At 36.4% G+C, this 19254-nt stretch overlaps 1 protein-coding gene across 3 annotated transcripts in view; it reads right to left on the bottom strand.

Moving 5' to 3' along the window:
• Window positions 1-2502: 2502 nt before the first annotated feature.
• The window catches only part of LOC113500116 (zinc transporter foi-like), a 44329-nt gene continuing 27577 nt past the window's right edge, over window positions 2503-19254 (bottom strand). For all 3 annotated transcript variants that reach the window (XM_026880790.1, XM_026880792.1, XM_026880791.1), the window contains exons 2-7: window positions 8253-8765; window positions 6821-7908; window positions 5999-6135; window positions 5069-5149; window positions 4107-4294; window positions 2503-3551 (exon numbers count right to left, since the gene is read on the bottom strand). In XM_026880790.1, the coding sequence (XP_026736591.1) occupies window positions 3411-3551; window positions 4107-4294; window positions 5069-5149; window positions 5999-6135; window positions 6821-7908; window positions 8253-8666 (2049 nt within the window). In that variant the 5' untranslated portion in view covers window positions 8667-8765 and the 3' untranslated portion in view covers window positions 2503-3410. The remainder of the gene's footprint in view (window positions 3552-4106; window positions 4295-5068; window positions 5150-5998; window positions 6136-6820; window positions 7909-8252; window positions 8766-19254) is intronic.

Below are 19254 nucleotides of genomic sequence, written 5' to 3'. Positions count from 1 at the left end.
ACTCGGCAGCACATCACAAAATCGACAAAAGCAACTTATTTATTTAAAAAATATCAATGTAACAGATTTTTATATAGAAAAACGAAATGCATTTAGATCATTTTTTTAAATTAGGTTTGTGTCCTAGTTTATTTTATGAATTTCAGTTTATTTCCGCTTTTGGTTTAAATACAAAAAAATGTTTGAAGCAATACAATATTGTTAGCGTCTAGGAATCGTTCTATTTACATTAATATAAAAAGTTTATTTGTTTCCGAAACAAACTAACATTTGATTTTAACGCTTAAATACCGACTCCACAAGTTGGCCCAATAATCAAATAGTAAACCCAATATTGGTGCCAACATTGGCAATTTGCGATTCAAAAATCTGCAAGAACTTTTGCAATTGGCCGCAATCATTGCACGTTATTCGACATCAATTGCCTTTCTGAAATATATGTAACACCACTAGATTTTTTAAACTTTTTGATAACATTTTCAAGTTTTAATATTGAATCTTGGAACAAAGATTTGCTATTTGCTGGAGTCAGATAAAATTACATTTATAAGTACGGTATAGGAACAGAATTGTTGTTTCATGTCTTGACTAATTAGTTATTAATTTATTGTCAAAACAAGAATTAATTATTATAGAATATTGTTTGCTCACCATTTATAGAAAAAGTGAAGTTACAAAATCTATTTTTCGTCGATTGTACCGTAATAATTAATAATTACTAAATTAGTTATGAACGGTTTGGACTACAACATATCGCGAATTTTGCAAACATATAGATGGCCTCTTAATTCGAAACCTAGGTGGAGCCACACGTTGCAACACGTCTTAAAAGTCGTTTTTGAATGTACAATGAGGCTAACTGAAAAACTAGTTAGACAACCTCCGTGGTCGAGTGGCGTACGCACCGCTTCCAGGTGTCGCTAGCTCTGAGGTCCCGGGTTCAATCCCCGGTCGGGACAATGTAAAAAATCACATATCTACATTGTCTCAGGTCTGGGTGTTTGTGGTACCTTCGTTGTGTCTGAATTCCATAACACAAGTGCTTTAGCAACTTACTTTGGGTTCAGAACAATGTATGTGATGTTGTCCGCACATATATATATATCTGCTTATAGTTCTGAAGTATACTTTTTTACGATAATCTTTTCGTGTACATAATAATTATTACGGTACAATTGTATATTTCAAATCTAATTAAAGCACATAGGATAGCTTCGGTTACAAATGTCATATTTATATATTTACAGTAGAAAATATAAATTCAAATGTACGGAATGACATTCCTCTTCGACAAGTGACGTGACTTTGACTTGTCAGTTCAATACATTTGAGTGATTCGTCAGCGTTAGCGCGAGGAGTAATGTAACTTGTCTACAGAACTTGCTTTATGACAGTCATATTAAATTTGATTCTTATTAACATAAACGTAGAGTCGTAATTTGACTGACAATAAATATAACATTATTGATTCAACAAAATTTTTGTTAACTGCTGTTTTTCATAGAAAGAATATTCGTTAATCTTTTACGAAGTTAAGTTAAGGTTAAAATAACTACAAATTGCACTAAATAGGTTTGAAATCCTGATGGATTCATATTATTTCTAATGTATTTAACTAACTTTAGGTTGTGTTGCTGGCCTACAGGACTTTTTATTACTTAAATAAGTTTTTAGACCTTCAATACTATATGTTTTATTGAAGGGTGGGCGATACGGGAAGCTGTCTGTGTAACTTTGACATTCAATAAGTGCAACTTTGTAGCCTATTTTGAATAAATGAATTTTGATTTTGATTTCTGTCTTAGTAAGATTATCTAGTACAATTTGAGGTTTCTTATTAGAATCAAATAAGAATAGAAAACTCTAATGATTTATTTAAAGTCAGAGTAGTTGTCATTCCTTTCTTTAATCGTCACTAAATCTTTCATAACGGAATTATTTGCAAAATGTATTATAATTATTGTCAGTCAAAGAATTTTTTCCATATGTGTCATACAATTTTTAAATCAACAATTATTAAGAAGTTTCATATCTTCATATATGTTTATTGATATGGTATCTTATGCAACAATTTTAACCGACAGCAGAAAAGAAGATTCTGTTTTCGGCATCGGTTTTCAAATACATACATAGATATTTTAAGGATGTGGCCAAATGCCTATAACATAGGTAAAATAAAAAAACGACGGAAAACATTCAAATGATTGCGCTTGACAATTTTATTTCATGTTCTTTCAATATACCATATTCAATTTATTTCTTACATTTTACATAATTCTTGTTTAAGTAACCATTTTTACATTGAATATACATTATTACCCAGTTCTAATGACCTATTAACTTGTTGTTTAATCAGCTGATCTTAATTTTGATTGGCCGAACACAAAACTCAAAATTCAAAATTTATTCAGACATCTACCAATTTCTTTAATATTCAGTCATTCAGAAACTCAACGCATGATATCTCAACACGGAAGGGAAAAATAAAAACGCAAAGGAAAATTTTGTTTTAAAACTAAACTATACATATATTATATATAATAAGTACATACTAAATAAAGACCTAAATTGACCACATCCTATAGTATATTTTAAAGTGACAATCTACATACATTTATAAATAAAAAATTAAATATTCGAGCAACAAATTGAATTCGTAGTATTGTTATCACAATTCTTTCATTTATAAGTACATAATTATATATTTTAGAGAAATTACATTTTTACATACATTTTAATTGTCTATTCACAAAATTATTGAAAAAAGAATTTGTTTGAAGTTTTTTACAGTCAATGTTATTATGATAACTAAAATATAGGAAAATGGATAATAATGCTTTTTTGAAGCATTGTTAAGGTATTTGGTATCACTAATGATCAAATTTTGGTTTAAATGGCCTGTTGGTCTAGTGGTTAGTGACCCTGACTTCTATCGAGGTCGTGGGTTCGATTCCCACCCAGGACAAATGTTTGTTGATGAGCATGATCATTTGTTCCGTGTCTGAGTGTCATCAAATACAAAAATATATAAAAACGGACAGGTAGTTTCAAAGATTAGCGCAACACAAATAAACACTCTTTCTGTTAAGTACTATTGAATGAAAATTGTCCTAGTGATACCATTTACCATACAAATACGGCGAAAACTAGCACCAAATAAGTAAACTACAAGATTCACACACGAATTACATTTTTGAAGAATATCTCAATTTCTCTCTCTCGTATCAACTGTACAAGGCTGTGTTAGCCCCTACGCATAGTTTAACTTATAACAACACTTAGGAATCAAGCCAGTCCTTGGCACTGTACATTATCCTCAGCGAATCATTTCACATTTTGCACGGATCACGGATTTTGGTCACATTAGCACGGATTTTTGTCATTAGCACGGATTTCGTCACTTTAACACGTTAACCGAATAAGTTCTTGAGGTCCTGCTCGTAGAGAGCAATGACCAGCATTATGCCAATGCCAGTCGCGAGCCCCATCAGTTGTAGCACGCACTGGCAGAATGTGCCCTCTTTGCTGTGCGATGTACTTAGTTCTGGCATCTAGAATGTGAAAAATAATATTATTAGGTTTTAAATGTTTTGTAATACGAATATTTGGTGAAGGGGATGGGGGGGCAGATCGCGGTGGTGAAACAAGGGTCAACTAGAGTAAACCTTGATCTTAATCACCACACGACACCCGATATTGACTTTTGGCACAATATTCCTCCAGATGCCAAACTACATTTATATTGATATATTGATAGTGTAAGCATATTCGTATCATATTGATGGCTGTAGCAAACAATCTGTCATTTTGCCCAAATCCCTTTCAAACTCTCTTCAGTTTTTTCGCATGCTTCAAATTCCTGCCAAATTCCTTTCATTTATGCCCCCAAACCCAATAGTCCACAGTCGGTCAAACGCCAATCCCCCACCACCCCCACCAACAACACCCGATCCCCAACCTCCCACCATTTCAGCCCAAATTCTTCTCTACCCTCCCCATATCTCACCACATCGATACGGTCCACAGCTGGACAAAGCCCCCCCTCTCCCCACTAACAAAACCGGATCCCGGATCCCCAACCTCCCACCATTAAATCTATATCTCACCATATCGACGAGCGCTATGTACAGGAACATGCCGGCGGCGGCGGCGAACAGCCAGCGCGTGGCGGAGGGCGCGTGTCCGGCCAGCACGCCGCACACCATGCCCAGCAGGCACAGCCCCGACGACAGGATGTTGTAGCACACCGCGCGCTTCACCGACATGCCCGCCTTCAGCAGGACTGCGAAGTCGCCTGGAATAGGAAATATGTATTAAATAAAATTCTCGGGTCGGTAAGGAATTGGATTTTTCCGAAACGGCTAGTAGGAATCTTATGAAATTTTTTGTTGGTAGGTCTGATAATAGGATCACATCTATTTTTCATTCCCCAGAACTGATATTATGGCAATAAACACTGGTAAGAAATTGATCGATCACAGTCCACAGGTTAAGCTAAGCTTGACACGGCTGGTCCGTTGGTTCCTCGTGTTTCAGAAGGCATGTAAAATTTTTGGTCCCGGCTGTTATTCATACAACTTTTATAGTCGTAACGGGTAGTCAGAAAGAAGTCAAGTGGTAAGAATCTCAAACATATGAGTATTAAGACAGACAAACTTATATATTTCTAAATATGCATATACTTGTGGGGATGAAAGGGCAAGGTGTCAAGCTGGTAAACTGAGTGTGAGCGGGATAGTGTGAAAGAGAAAGGTAAATGGGAGTAATGGCGGAAGACGATAAGAGAGAAGACGCATGAACAACTAAAGAAACTGTTTTATAATTGATTTTACGAAAATAAAAGAAGCTAAAACACTATTAAGACGTTTGATTTCCCACATACTTATACACATTATGGTATAGAATAGAACATCCACAAGTCTACAATGAAATGAAATGATTTAGCATCAACATCATTCTGTAAATAGGATATTAATTTATCACTTTTACATGTGTGTTTTTGTGAACGCTGGAGGCGACTACTACCTAGTTTTCTTAGTCTTGAAAACTACTATAAGTGGTTACATACCTAGTTCGTGTGGCAATTCGTGGCATAAAACAGCGATGGCTGTGGAGAAACCACCAGCTATGTTTGAAGCGAATGCAGCACCTGCAAAACAAATTACAAATTATATTAACTATAATAATATAATATAATATTGGACAACATTCACACAACGCTATCTAGTCTCAAATTAAGCAGAGCTTGTGTTATGAGTACTAGACAATGATAAACATACTTATATAGTTCTAAATACATACATATTATAGATAAATTACACCCAGACACAGAACAAATGATCGTGCTCATCACACAAACATTTGTCCTGGGTGGGAATCGAACCCACGACCTCCGGTATTGCAGTCAGGGTCACTAACCACTAGACCAACAGGCCAGTCAACCACTATTTGACACAGTTTCATAATGACATGTATACCCGATAGTGAGACTGGTTTTTAGAGATTATGACAAGGGACCGTCTTTAATTTAAATTTTATTTGATCGACATAAAGTTCATTTTGCTAAGTCTCATTTCGTTGCAAGAAGTCGCTGAATTGAAGTTAACAAGCGGTGTAAATTAAGGCTTAGTCGCAAGCCCCCTCCATCTATACTAATATTATAAAGAGGAAACCTTTGTATTTTTGTATGGTTGTATTGAATAGGCTCAAAAACTACTGGACGTCATAAACTACTGGACCATAATGAATCATTCTCACTATAGCTACTATCAAAACTACTGGACCGATTTCAAAATTTCTTTTACGAGAGGGATTCTTCCGAATCCTTATAGGCTACATTTTATCCCAGAAAATAAGCTAAAAAAATAAATGTCCACCCGAACGACGCCGGGACAGGTCGCTAGTTTGTTATAAGACGTAATGAACTTTTACCGCAACCTTCTTAGACCTCTCATTAGGAATCCCTCCTTCAAAAATACATATAATAGAAAGTACTGACCTATAGCCATTCCATCGGTGAAGTTGTGCAGGCCGTCGCCCATGATGACCATCCACGCGACGGACGCGATGGACGAGGGCGGCGCGTGCACGTGCCCGTGAGCGTGAGAGTGCCCGTGGTGGGCGCGGGAGTGCTCTCTGAGGGAGATAAATAAATAAATAAATGCGGACAACATCGCGTACATTGTTCTGAACCCAAAGTAAGTTGCTAAAGCACTTGTGTTATGGAATTCAGACACAACGAAGGTACCACAAACACCCAGACCCGAGACAATGTAGAACCGAACCCGGGACCTCAGAGCTAGCGACACTTTGAAACCGGTGCGTACGCCACTCGACCACGGAGGTCGTCAAGGTGATGGATGGAGGTATGTAGAGTGAGTAGGGTAGAGGGGGACACAGATATAAATATAAACCAGATAGGTAGGAGTAAGATGAGATGATGAGGTGAGAGCATAGGAGATTTTCGATAAAAACTATGAATAAACTACACCGAGATACGGCACTAATCATGGCGCTCATCACAGAAGCTTTTGTTCTATGTGTAGTAGTCGGAGCGACTAATTACCATATCGTTTGGTCTATTTAAAACGGAGGAAATAGATGCATGAAACAGTTTCACAAAAAATGGATTCCATTCCTATCAAATTACAATTTTATTATTTTTAAGCATTAATTATCTCTCATCATTTCGTTTTTATATTATGACGTGAAGTTTCTTTTTTTATAACCTTTTTGTGTATGGAATTAATATTTATTTGTATATATTTATATTTTATAATATTAATGTAATATCTAAAAAGTAATAATGAAATTCACTCACCTCAAAATAACAGTATAACTATCCCCGTCTTTGAGATCTTTTAGATCCTTAACCCCATCTTCCTTATGTTTAATATTGTTCATTTCCACGACCGCCGGCGTGGACTCGGCCTTCAGCAGCCAGTCCTTCGCAGACGGCTCCTCCTTACCCTCAGGGTTGAGAGCATTCGAAGACACCACACTGACTGAATTGTTCTTCTTACCATGTTTTGGACTTGAAGGGATCCCGTCCCTGAGGTGATGGTCGTCGTGTGTGTCAGTATCAATCTCATCATAGCAGTATGGATATTCAGAATACTTGTGTTTGCACGTTTTCGTTGTGGGATCACCCTTTTCATCTCTCTTAAAGATTTTGAGAAGAGAATTTGAGGTTGAGTTGGTGATAGGAGCTTTGGAACCTCCCGAACAACCTCCCCCTGTCTCGTCTTTCAACACTCTCACTCTTGAAGGCAGTTTATCTTCTTCCAACTTCTGGCGACGTTTTCTCCATTCAACCACAACTGTTAGGCCCTTTTCTGTGAAGTAGAAGAATACTACTCCAAGCATAGCTGCTAGTCCTTTCCACATCCCATCGTCGTGTGACGAGCTAAGTTCAAGATCTGTCTCGCCATGCCCGCTGTGATCATGCATTGGGCTCATAGCGTGGGGCATGAGATGTAGTAACGCATCACCACACAACGTACCGACGGCTAAAGCTACTAGAAACTGTAGTAGATGATTGTAATAAGTTTTGTGCATGATGGGGATGACGGCTACTCCCAAAAGTCCGCACGCACTGATTGCTAATATACTAAGAGACGAGTACAACCAGACCGCGTACATATTTCTGGTGTACGCAATTTCTTTTTCTACATGTTTGACTACGACGTCGCTTCGCCTCCCTATGCTTGTTTCTTTGACGCAGCCAGATCTTTCTATTGACGTGTTGGCTAGTTTCTGATAGAGGAGGATGGGACATATGGTCTGTAGCGTGGCCTCGGTGATGACGGCGTCCACCTCGTGTTGATGGCTGTGGTCCTCGTGGCCGTGGTCGTGGTCAGGTTTTAACCTCGTATTGACTGTTGTGATAAGGTCGGAGCTGTTCATACACTGGAAATGAGAAGGGTATGGTGTGATTATTAAGTTGGGGAGGTCGTGGAGTTTAATTAGCTACGCTAAACTGATAACACACCAGATTTTTTTTTCTATTGTATCTGGTTTACATACAAAAGTTTCTCAAACATTTAAGTCATAAGCAAAAAGACACTAAGACTCAGGCCAAACATTCGCAGATCACACCAATGCTTGTCATATACGGTAAACGAACGCGCAACACGATGCGCAAAGTGGTTTTGGCGTGACCTCAACCATTAGGAATTATTATGAACTCACGAAAACAAAAAAGACTTGATACTAAATCTATCATCATTCAAGAAGAATACTCCAATACTCACATTAACAACATCCTCTTTCCCGTTCTGCCCGTGGAAGTATCCTCTGCTCTCGCTCTTCTCCCCACCTTCCACCAGCTTGTGGAGGTCCAACTCCTCAAGCATCTTATTGAACCCAGTCAAATTCATGGTCATACTCCCCGCATCACCATACAACCTGAAGATCTGCGTGACATATGTATCAGGGTTGACTTTGACCTCTCTTTTCGTCTTACCCTGTCGTATTTTCTGGAGTTTCTGATGATATCGCGAGGGTAATCTTCTTTTCTCTGCTAGATCTATATTTATATGTTCTGGGTCATTGAATTTTGCGTCGTATGTTAGTACGCCGTCGTTCTGTATGTCTATGTGTGAGCCGCAGGTGTGTGCGGCGCAGAGGAGGCAGAACATGCACACCGTTACTATGTGATGGGACATTTTGAAGGTTATACTTAAGCTAATTTGATTGGCTTATATTATAATATAAGGCTAATCCATTTGTTTCGTAGCGGCTCGTGATTGGCTACTCCTGTTGATCTGCGGGCAAAGAGAAAAGGATGGTTAGTTATAGACGTAAATGTTACGGAGAAATGCAAACTCGCTGTATGCACGAACTTTATAAGAATTAATAAGAAAATGCTCGAGGAAATGCTTAGGAGTGGTGACGCAAATGGCTGAAAATTTAAGACATTATTTAGCTTTTATGGTAAGACTATCGCAATAACGATTTTAAACCTTGTGTCGCGGGTGGTTTCACAAACATTCAAGTCACATGCACAAAGACACAAAGACTCAGGACAAGAGGTCGTGGTCCGTGGATGACTCAAATACTTGTCCTAAGCGGAAATCAAACCCACGACACGTCGCGTTTAGTTCGGCTATCAATGGACTCATTTTCCGCGCGACTACCTCCATACACAAGCCGCTTCTACTAATTTATCCACTCGAACATCGTCTATCATAATGCCAACTAAATTTAAGTCTCTATGCCCATCGCGTTTAAGTCGAAATTAACAAAACAACGATGTTTTTCAGCAGAATAGATTGTTTTTATATTCAATTGACTGCACTTCACGATAATTGAAGTAAAAAAGGTTAAATAATCAGGTTTTTAACGTCCTCGTACTAGATTGTCGCTCGACAATAATTGTGTTCTTATTAAGACCGACTGATTAGAACTATTCTTAAAGAACCATTTTTAACATGTTAACTTAAAACACCAATATTTGTGAGATGAGATCAATCATTTGTTCTGTGTCTGGGTATAATTTATCTATACAGTGTGGACGGGATGTCATACCGATCCCGTGGTCCAGGGGTTCTGGACACGATTAAAGGCCCCCTGCGTTGGTCTTTTGATGAATCGGTTTATTCACGCGGCTTGCTCGCGACCCCGCCACTGCCTCAGCTCATGATTGAATGATGAATTGAACATTTTGACTTAACTTACGGGGGTCTGGAATCATGTCCAGAACCCCTGGACCATGGGTTCGGTATGACGTCCCTTCCAGCCTGTATTATGAATGTATTTAAAGATATATAAGTAAGTTTATCAGTTGTCTAGTATTCATAATATGAGCGTTGCTTAGCTTGACACTAGATGGCGTTATAACGCATTTTAGACATATGTAAATTAATAAAATAATCAGATCGATTTTATCATAAACTAAAAACAAAGCAACTTAAATATTAGTAGGTTAACAGGAAGTATTTAACGGAACAATAACACTCGGTTATCTATAATGTCTAAACGACGAACAGAAAAAGTGTATTTCATGTTGTTTACTTCGATTTATCTGCAAATAACACGAAAACTTCATGATTTGTGCTCGTTTTCAAAACACCGTAAAGCGGGGTGAATAGAGTTTTAAGGGTTGAATAGAAAATAGTGTTTTTAGGGGTCGCATTCGTTCACATAAAAATACTTAAACACAATTATTTTATTAAAATCTTTATATTTTGTCTTGTTAAATGTCCAAATCTTAATAAAAACTGTGTTCCTATCCACCATAAAAATACGAATCAATTTAGGAATAATTGTAAAAAGTGTGGCTGTGGCACACTTTCAGGACGATACAATGTATGCCCAAATTTGATAACAACGACAACAGATTATGAATATGAAATCTATTTAAAACTACAGTTACTTCCGAAATTTTGCATTTTTTGCCGCCGAATTATACCGTCTAGCGTATTTGGCTTAACAACTGTGTGATGCACAATAGCTTATAGTCAGTACAACGCGAACGGCCTGAATGACTTAAATGAATGGCATTTTGCCAAAAAAGAGCAGTTTATTGGATGAGCAAGATCTTTCCACTGGAAACAGCTGAACATTCTAAAATTTTAGAGTTTGAAGTTTTACCATTTCTAGAACAATTCCACAATTGCTCGATGCTAATATTACTGTTTGAGAATTGAGGATTGCTGAATGGTAGAGGTTACCACGCCAAGCCCCAGATTCGATGTCCGTGGAGGACTTTCCCGCAATCCCGACCCATATAAACCGGGATAAAAACAATCCTATGCGTTAATCCTGATTACAAACTATGTATGTTTTTGGGGTGAAAGAGGAACAAACATCCATACATACAAACTTTCGCGTTTATAATATGAGTAGGATATTATGGCGGACACAAATTTAATTATTTTACTTGACTTACTTCAGCCATTTCCATAGATCCACAAAAATAGTAAATCATAATAAAAAGTGTAGAAAAGCATCGAATACGTGGGTCCAAGTGGAACGCACCATTTCGTCACGGATGGCAGACACGCCAAATCGAGCAGACGCGATGTCTCAATTTAATGTTAAAAAAAATATTTGCATCGTCGATGTTTTTACAATTATAACGACTGGGTTTTTGTTAATACATAAAATGTGATAAAGATCTTATTGTAGAGTCGATTTTAGGTTTTATTTAATTTGTAATGTTTGTATGATTGGGTTAGAACTTGTAACTATACTAGCTTTTCGCCCGCGTCGAAGTCGGTTATATCGCGTTTCCAAGAGAACTCTTCAAAAGTCCGCGATAAAAACTATCCTATGTTCTTTCTCAAGGTCAACTCTATCTCTGTACCAAAATTTCATTAAAATCAGTTCATTGGTTTAGACGTGAAAGCGTAACAGACAGACAGACAGATAGAGTTACTTTCGCATTTATAATATTAGTAGGGAAGCTATACAATCTCACCAAGTACCAACTGTATGTGGTGTATATCTATACTTTATGCATGTTGTTGTACATAAATCTAAACTTTTCATTATTCTAGTTCGTGTATGTTTGTTACTCCTTTACACTAAACGGACGGTACCATTTTGATGGCATTTGCACGAAAGACATCCATGCAGGCAGAAATCAGATACATTCCCAGTTTTTTTTTATATTGGTCGGAAATGGGAAGTCATTTAGAGCAATTATGATGAGCAAAATGACTATTTTAAATCGATGACTAATTTGGAATAGTGCCCAAAGAGCAATAGGCTACTACGAACGAAATGTAGGTGTGATAAAACATCAGCCAATCAATAAAGAAGATAATAAGAAATGTATTATGATAAGTAAGTAAAATGCAAAAACCAGAAAAAAAACTAACATTTTTGTTTCATTCTACGTGAGCCAAGTCGCGTTTGCAGCTAGTTTTCTATTAAATATCAATAAACCCGAATTGCTTCTCAATCTTCAAAACGGCTGGACTGTTTTTAATATCGAAACATTTGTAAAAATCTAGGTAGTTGCGTGATAATTTTATAATTTAAATACATACCAAAAATAGTTGTTTTCTTTCATCTCGCTATTTGGACAGATTTGGCAAACAGATAGATCGATAGTCAAGGAAATGTTTACGCAAAGCCGTCAACGAATAAAAAAAATTACTAACTCAGATTGAAAACAACTTTAAATAACTATATTTAGAACCACATCGAATTCAGCCAAGCAGTTTTCGAGAAAAACCCAAACAAACGACTTTCATTTCACATTAATAACATATGACACAAAACAACGTAATTTGAAATAAAAAGAAAACTTCTGTCTGATCTAAATATATAGAATGAATATGTTACGGGCAAGGTCGTCTAAATCCACAAGTTCAAGGAATACAAAGTGTAGTGTGCAATTTTTATTGCTTTTACGTAATCTCCACTGATATTATAAAGCTGAAGAGTTTGTTTGTTTGTTTGGCACTCACCGCAGGAACTACGGGCCCGATTTGGAAAATTCTTTCAGTGTTAGATAGCCTATTTATGACGGTTTCAGATGATACATCATTACGCTATAAATGGTGACCAAAATGATAACAATAGTAGGATTCCAGAAAACTTGAATTTATTAAAACAATTTTGATAATAGTATAGGTACATGGTAAAGTTGCATAAGCATATAATTTCCCTTTACATTTTATAATAAAACTGTTGGTACTAAGATAGTCGTGAAAAAGGCAAGTTTAACGTTTATTATGACTTACCTGAAGCGAAGTTTTAGTTGAAATATATCAAAACAAATCAAGCCAAGGAATAAGAGAGTCACGTAACAAATGCGGTCACCGATCCATTTCTATACCTCAACATATTACACTTAACCTTGTACGTGCGACGACGTGAAAGTGTTCCACATTGGATACGTGAAATTAGATCAATATTTATATTACTTGCTTACATTGGAGTTGTCAAATTAATCAAATATTTTATCTTTAATATATTTGATGGACAACCATTGTCCATTAGTGGGTTGACTTAATGGAAAAGTATTAAATAGTTTGGTACTCTATGGAATACTAGCAGTTGCCCGCGACTTCGTTCGCGTGGTTGGAAGATATAAGTTATGACACCTTGGGCTACAATATCGCAATTTTCTTACGGAACCCTAATATTTCTGAAATAAATTATAGCCTATGTTCAGCGGGGATAAGGTAATTTCTCAACAGTGAAAGAATTTTTCAAATCGGACCAGTAGTTTCGAAGCCTATTCGTCAAACAAACTATCAAATATTTCCTCTTTATAATGTTAGTATGTATAGATATTAAATGATGCAACGGTTTACACACGCGTAATTATCGGGAGCGCCCGACTAGTTTCGCGATGCTCGCCCGCCGCGTCAGCTCATTAAGGACTCCGGTTGGGTCCGAAACTAACTATCGATAAACAATCAGTCTCATAATAGTTACTATAAAAATATTGTGGAATATTGTGTTTAGCTGAATCTGATAAGACTGGAAGCTAACACAAACGTGGCTTGGGAAATGCGCAAAATTATTTTGTCTGAATAAAATGTAATCCCCTCATATACTTATATCGACTCTCATTTTAAAGACGTTTTAATAAGAAAACCGGTTAACCATCATCCTGTAGACTTCAAAAGAAGTGCATAATTAAACCCTATCACTTTTATGTCAAGGTCGAAATTCAATGTTTCCGTACCAAGGTTGTATGAATCATTCAGTATTTCGGGGCAAAGAGTATGTACCCCACAGAAGCGGCAACCGAGATATAACATTGACTAGGCAACGTAAATTTCGAAGAAATTTGTTCTGCAAATAGTCATTTTTTAAACCCCGTTGCGAAAGAGTAGTGTTTAAGTTTGACGTGTCTGTCTGCCTGTGGCAAAGCTCCTGAAGAGATTGACCAATTTCAATTTAGTTTGTGAGAGAAACAAGTGTTCTTAGACATGTTTGTCAAAAATCGGTTTAACACGCGTATTTATAGGGATTTTCCGAACACTTTCGGACTCAACCGGATTCTTTAATCCTGATAAATACGCTTCAGTAAACCGTTGTATTATTAATTATTTTAAGAACTCACTTTGCTGTTGCTGTTTACTTTAAACCTGGGTAGACAAGTTACATTACTCCTCGCGCTAACGCTGACGAATCACTCAAATGTATTGAACTGACAAGTCAAAGTCACGTCACTTGTCGAAGAGGAATGTCATTACACACATGTCAATGTCATTATCACATACATTTGAAGTTTTCTATTCCTGACTTTACTTGTGATGTGACATTGCCTAACCCCGTGTGTCCCTTCTGAGGGCTGTCTAGTCTATGTTTAACGTACTAACGAAATTGTAATCGATTGTTTATCGAAAGTAAATAATTAATAAGTGATATCGACCGCATACTATTATTGGGCTGCGACACGGACAACGTTTTTGGGGTTCCGTAACCAAAGGGAAAAACCGAACTCTATTAAGCTCCGCTGTCCGTCAGTTACCAGGCTGTATCTTATGAACCGTGATAGCTAGACAGCTGAAATTTTCACATAAAGTGATATATTTCTGTTGCTGCTATAACAACAAATTCTGAAAATAAAGATATAGGTTAGGCAGCAGTTGTTACGGTCATAAAATACATATAGGTATTTGTTGGTCTATACCCAATAAAACTCTTTAGATCAGAATAGGATATCGTATGTATTTAACCCGTGTATCTATATCTATATACTAATACATAAAGCTGAAGAGTTTGTTTGTTTGTTTGAACGCGGTAATCTCAGGAACTACTGGTCCAAATTGAAAAAATAATTTTTGTGTTGAATAGACCATTCACCCAGGAAGGCTTTAGGCTATAAACCATCACGCTGCGACTAATGGGAGCGAAGATACAATGGAAAATTTGAAAAAAAAACAGGGCAGGTATAAATCATAACTTATATCTTCTACCCACGGGGACGAAGTCGCGGGCAACAGCTAGTGTATTAATTTATCAAATTTCTTCTTAAAAAGGAAAAGGAAGAATTATTTTCATTCGTCAACTATGAAAATTTTTGGTATTTTTCTGGCCGTGTCTATGTCATTGTAGGTCTATGATCTTTACTCTTAACACTATTTTCCTTCTATTTTTACTGTACCAGTCTTTTAGCAATATTTTTACTTTCTGAGAGACAAATTTAACCATCAAATAATAGTAAACCATACTTTAAAAACTAATAACGTGACTACATTTGTAAAACTCAGACATTGCATAACAAAACTTTTGACGGACAAGCTACTGAATATCAAGATACATCTCTAAGCAAATGCCTTAAAGTAAAATTTTGAATAACACATAAGGCAGTTAAAGTAAAAACTACCCTCATTTTGTTGTTTACTGACCTTGAAAGGCCACAAATAAAATGCCGCGATATCACTCGCTTGAACCTGACCGTGGTTGTATCAATTTTGTTTGATGTCATGTATTTTGTTTTGGGTATAGACTAGCTATGCTTGTTGTGCCCGCGGTTTCGCCCGCGTGAATACGTAGGTCCCGTTCCTGGTGCCTTTATATTGTTGGGGGCGGATATGGATCCAACTAATCACTATGGATTGCTTAATAGGACGGTTCGGTATTCTTAAGTTTTCTAATTTTGCACGCAATTTTTTTTCGTAAGTTTCATACACTGTAATATGACCAATTTAAGTTTGTTTAAAATACGTATCTATTATTTCACATTAAACTACAAAAGGAAAACTAAAAAAAAATCGTCTTTCCTATTGTCTTCGAATCGCGTGCAAAGACCAACACAACAGCCTCAATGACTCATCCAAATTCTATCTCACACATACATCTTTCAAATTACATATTATATGATCTATTACAAAAAAACGTGTAATACAAATATACCGAGTTCATGACACTCTACTTGACGCGAGACTATCCAAGGTCTCGGAAGACGCGTCACGGATTACTCGACAATGGAATTGATGTTTGAATAAAACATCTCGTAAAATGCTGGACTTGAAACGAGTAAAACTAGTTGTGATTATCTTTGTGAGACAAAATTTTGGTTAAGTTACTTTTGTTATGGTTTAGGATATAGAATTGTCGAAGGAATTTTGGTTAGTTTTGCCCAACAGTAGGATACAGTGGGATTAGGATATATTTTTTTATAAAATGATGTTTTAAAACAACTATTGTTTTCTTTAAATATAGTGTGTCGCGCTGGGATCAAATCTGCGGAAATATAACACGGCTATAGGTAGAGAAAAAAATATTAAACACATTGAAATCATCTACTGAGGCATTTATTATAGTCAATATATGAAATCGAATAATTTCCATAATTTAAACAAGATTGAAATGCAACGACTTCTAAGAGAGGCAATAAATAATGATTGATACTTCTGTAATAATATTTATTGCCGATAGCAGGCAACACGATACCCCTTAGACAGACAGGTTGTCAGACTTTCTAGCTTTCGACTACCTGTAACGACTGTCAAAGATGTATGAATAACAACTGGGACCCACAATTTAACGTGCCTTCCGAAACACGGTCAATCACCATGTCTTAAAGTAATATTATAATAGTTGTGGACGCGTGACAGCGTTATTGACAGTGTAGAGCGCCATCTCTCTCTCTCACCCGTTACAATATTACTTTAAAACGTGGTAGTAGGCCCCTCGAATTCTAATATTTCGGGTTTTTCGAAGCGGTAATGTGTGTACTTGTTGTAGCCTCTTAAATGTATAATTTCGTCGTTAGATGATCAACCATCCGTGAAAGAGGAAGTATTGAAAACTAATAGATTTGTTAAAAACAAGAATATACCTACTCATTTCCTTATTAATCGCCACAAATCAGTATACATAAAAACTTAATTGTTATCAGTAAACTTTTTACTAATAGTGATTCGTGAAGAAAACATTTCCTCAACAAGAAAAAAACATAGGAAACTCTGTAATCGATAAAAAATATAGATCAAAAGACACACCCGAACAAGTAAACGAACAGCCAAAAAAACAACTTCCTGTGCCAAAAAATCGCACATCGGAAGCAACTGACATCAAAATGTTGACAAATCGATTCTAATCGATAAGTAATCGATTGAATTCAATCGAGAACTCGAGTGCTAGGCGTGTACCGATAAGGAGCGAAAAAAAAAAGTGAAAAATGGAACTGTTATGATTGTGATAAAGTTGTTGTTTTTGGAAAGAAAAGAATATTTGTAAACATGATATGAAAGTTTCACTGCTTATGAGCAGTTATATCAAAGACTGTTGTTGTACTGCCGGGGCAGCAGGTTGTCCGAAAGGGTTACCGTGGCCCCGGTACACGAAGGGCGAAGGAAGGAACATGGGTGGGTTTTAGTCAGTAGAAGTCTGACACTTCCCCTCGGTACACGATGGGCAAAGAAAGGAAAATGGGTGGGTCTTAGTCAGTAAAAAAGTGGTACGCTGTTCTTTTCGTTCTGAAGTGGAATTTTTAGGACGTTTCTTGCCTAAGTACCGTTTTTTGTATACAGTCGTAATTTTGCGTAATGAAAAGATAATGGCGGATGTATTGAAATTCTTTTGTTAATTAATATATAATCTCAAGGAATTATAAAGGTTAACTAATAGGTATTTTGATGTTTCCGTTCGTTACTTTAAATTGAATTAAAATCCCCGTCTATTGACGGACTCCCGACAATGAAGGCTCCGCACAAAAAAACATTTCATATGTCTGAACATTTCCAACTGTCTAGCTTTAATAGTATTTGAGATACAGCCTGAGGGCAGACGGACAGATGATATATGTATGTGCAACAGTGAGAAAACATGAAGACACGAGTCCGTCTGTAACTTGTCAGGTTTTCCTTTAAAGTTAAGAAAGCCTATAACATAATATTGGTTTTACAACAAAAAAAATTACAGCCGACTTCACACAAGAAAACGACTGAGCCGAACTTTCATTAACTTTGGCTCAGCTCAACTTAATAAACTTTTATTGAGACCAAAAGATTATATATTATTACGTTAAATGAAAGAAGAATCAACAAAATCGGATTACCAGTCCAAACATCTGAGTTCACAAACATAAAAAAAGAAACAGAGGAATTGAAAACCTCCTCCTCTTCAAGAAGTCGGTCAAAAGAAATATTGGGAGCTAAACATCGAAGAAAAATTTAGTGACATATAAAAATAACTACGTTATGTAAGGTACCAGATGAATGAGTTCAGTCAGTCAATGAACTGTGACCACGTGTGCCGGAACATCTATTATTAATTACTATTCAAGAATTCTTGTAAATGACAAAACCAAAATTTTTGATTTTGGTTTTGTCATTTCGTTTTGTCATGTCAAAAGTTTTCATTAAAAACAGGCCGTTTTCCAGGCACTTTTAAAACGTTACAATAATTACTCTAGTTGCACGATTCCTACGTGTCATTGAAACTCTTCTAAAAATAAAATATTACAGTATCTTATACATTATTATTATTTCTGCAAAAATAGCATAAATTAGCAAAACTAGTAAGAAATCTTAATTTTTTTATTCAAACTACGTTAAGTGGATTTCGGTTTACAATTCATTTATTTTTTACTTAAAATTTCGTTACCACGTCAGATTTTCTAGATACCAATTTTTCTAATAAGCAAATCAAAGACAAATCTCCTAAATCACTAGTACAATACGTTTAACTAAAACACAGACTACGAAAATTATCATCATCCTCATTTCCTATAAAAAAACACATGAGGCATGACTCACCGCGGGAAATGAACTTAGGACCGCGTGGCCGCGTGGCGAGCACGTTTCGCCACGCAACCATAGGAACGCCATATTCAAACTAAGCCATATTTAGAGGAAAAATTTAATAAAACCCTCCTTTTTTACACCGCTAGAGCTTTGGAAGTTATAAAGAGTAGTTAATATGGGGGCATTAGAATAATAATAAATTAAAATAATCTAAAAACTCTCGTTTTTAAATATCACTCCAATCTAAATTTTATCAATATCCGTCCAGCCTTTTTTATAGTTGTAAATTGCATTGTCATCGGGGTAGCTTCAAAGCTACACTGAATTTTTCAGCCTGCTAGCTTATCGGGAAGTGCCTCAAAGTTGAGTTACAAAAATCCAACGGGAACGACAAACAAACAAGAAAGTGAGTTTATAAAAACAGGAAAAACACCAGCCTGTATCAGTCACACATAGCTTGACGTAGGTTTCTTCCTATATAAAGAAGGATTAGATTATTTCATCACCACGCTAGCTAACTGCAAGCGATTACAGAATTCTGATTAAGAATCCAGTTTTCTTCGCGATGTTTTCCTTCGCCATTTCATAT

This window comes from Trichoplusia ni, chromosome 13 (assembly GCF_003590095.1).
Source record: "Trichoplusia ni isolate ovarian cell line Hi5 chromosome 13, tn1, whole genome shotgun sequence".
NCBI classification, from domain to species: Eukaryota; Metazoa; Arthropoda; class Insecta; order Lepidoptera; family Noctuidae; genus Trichoplusia; species Trichoplusia ni.
This window is presented reverse-complemented; position numbering and strand designations above follow the sequence as displayed.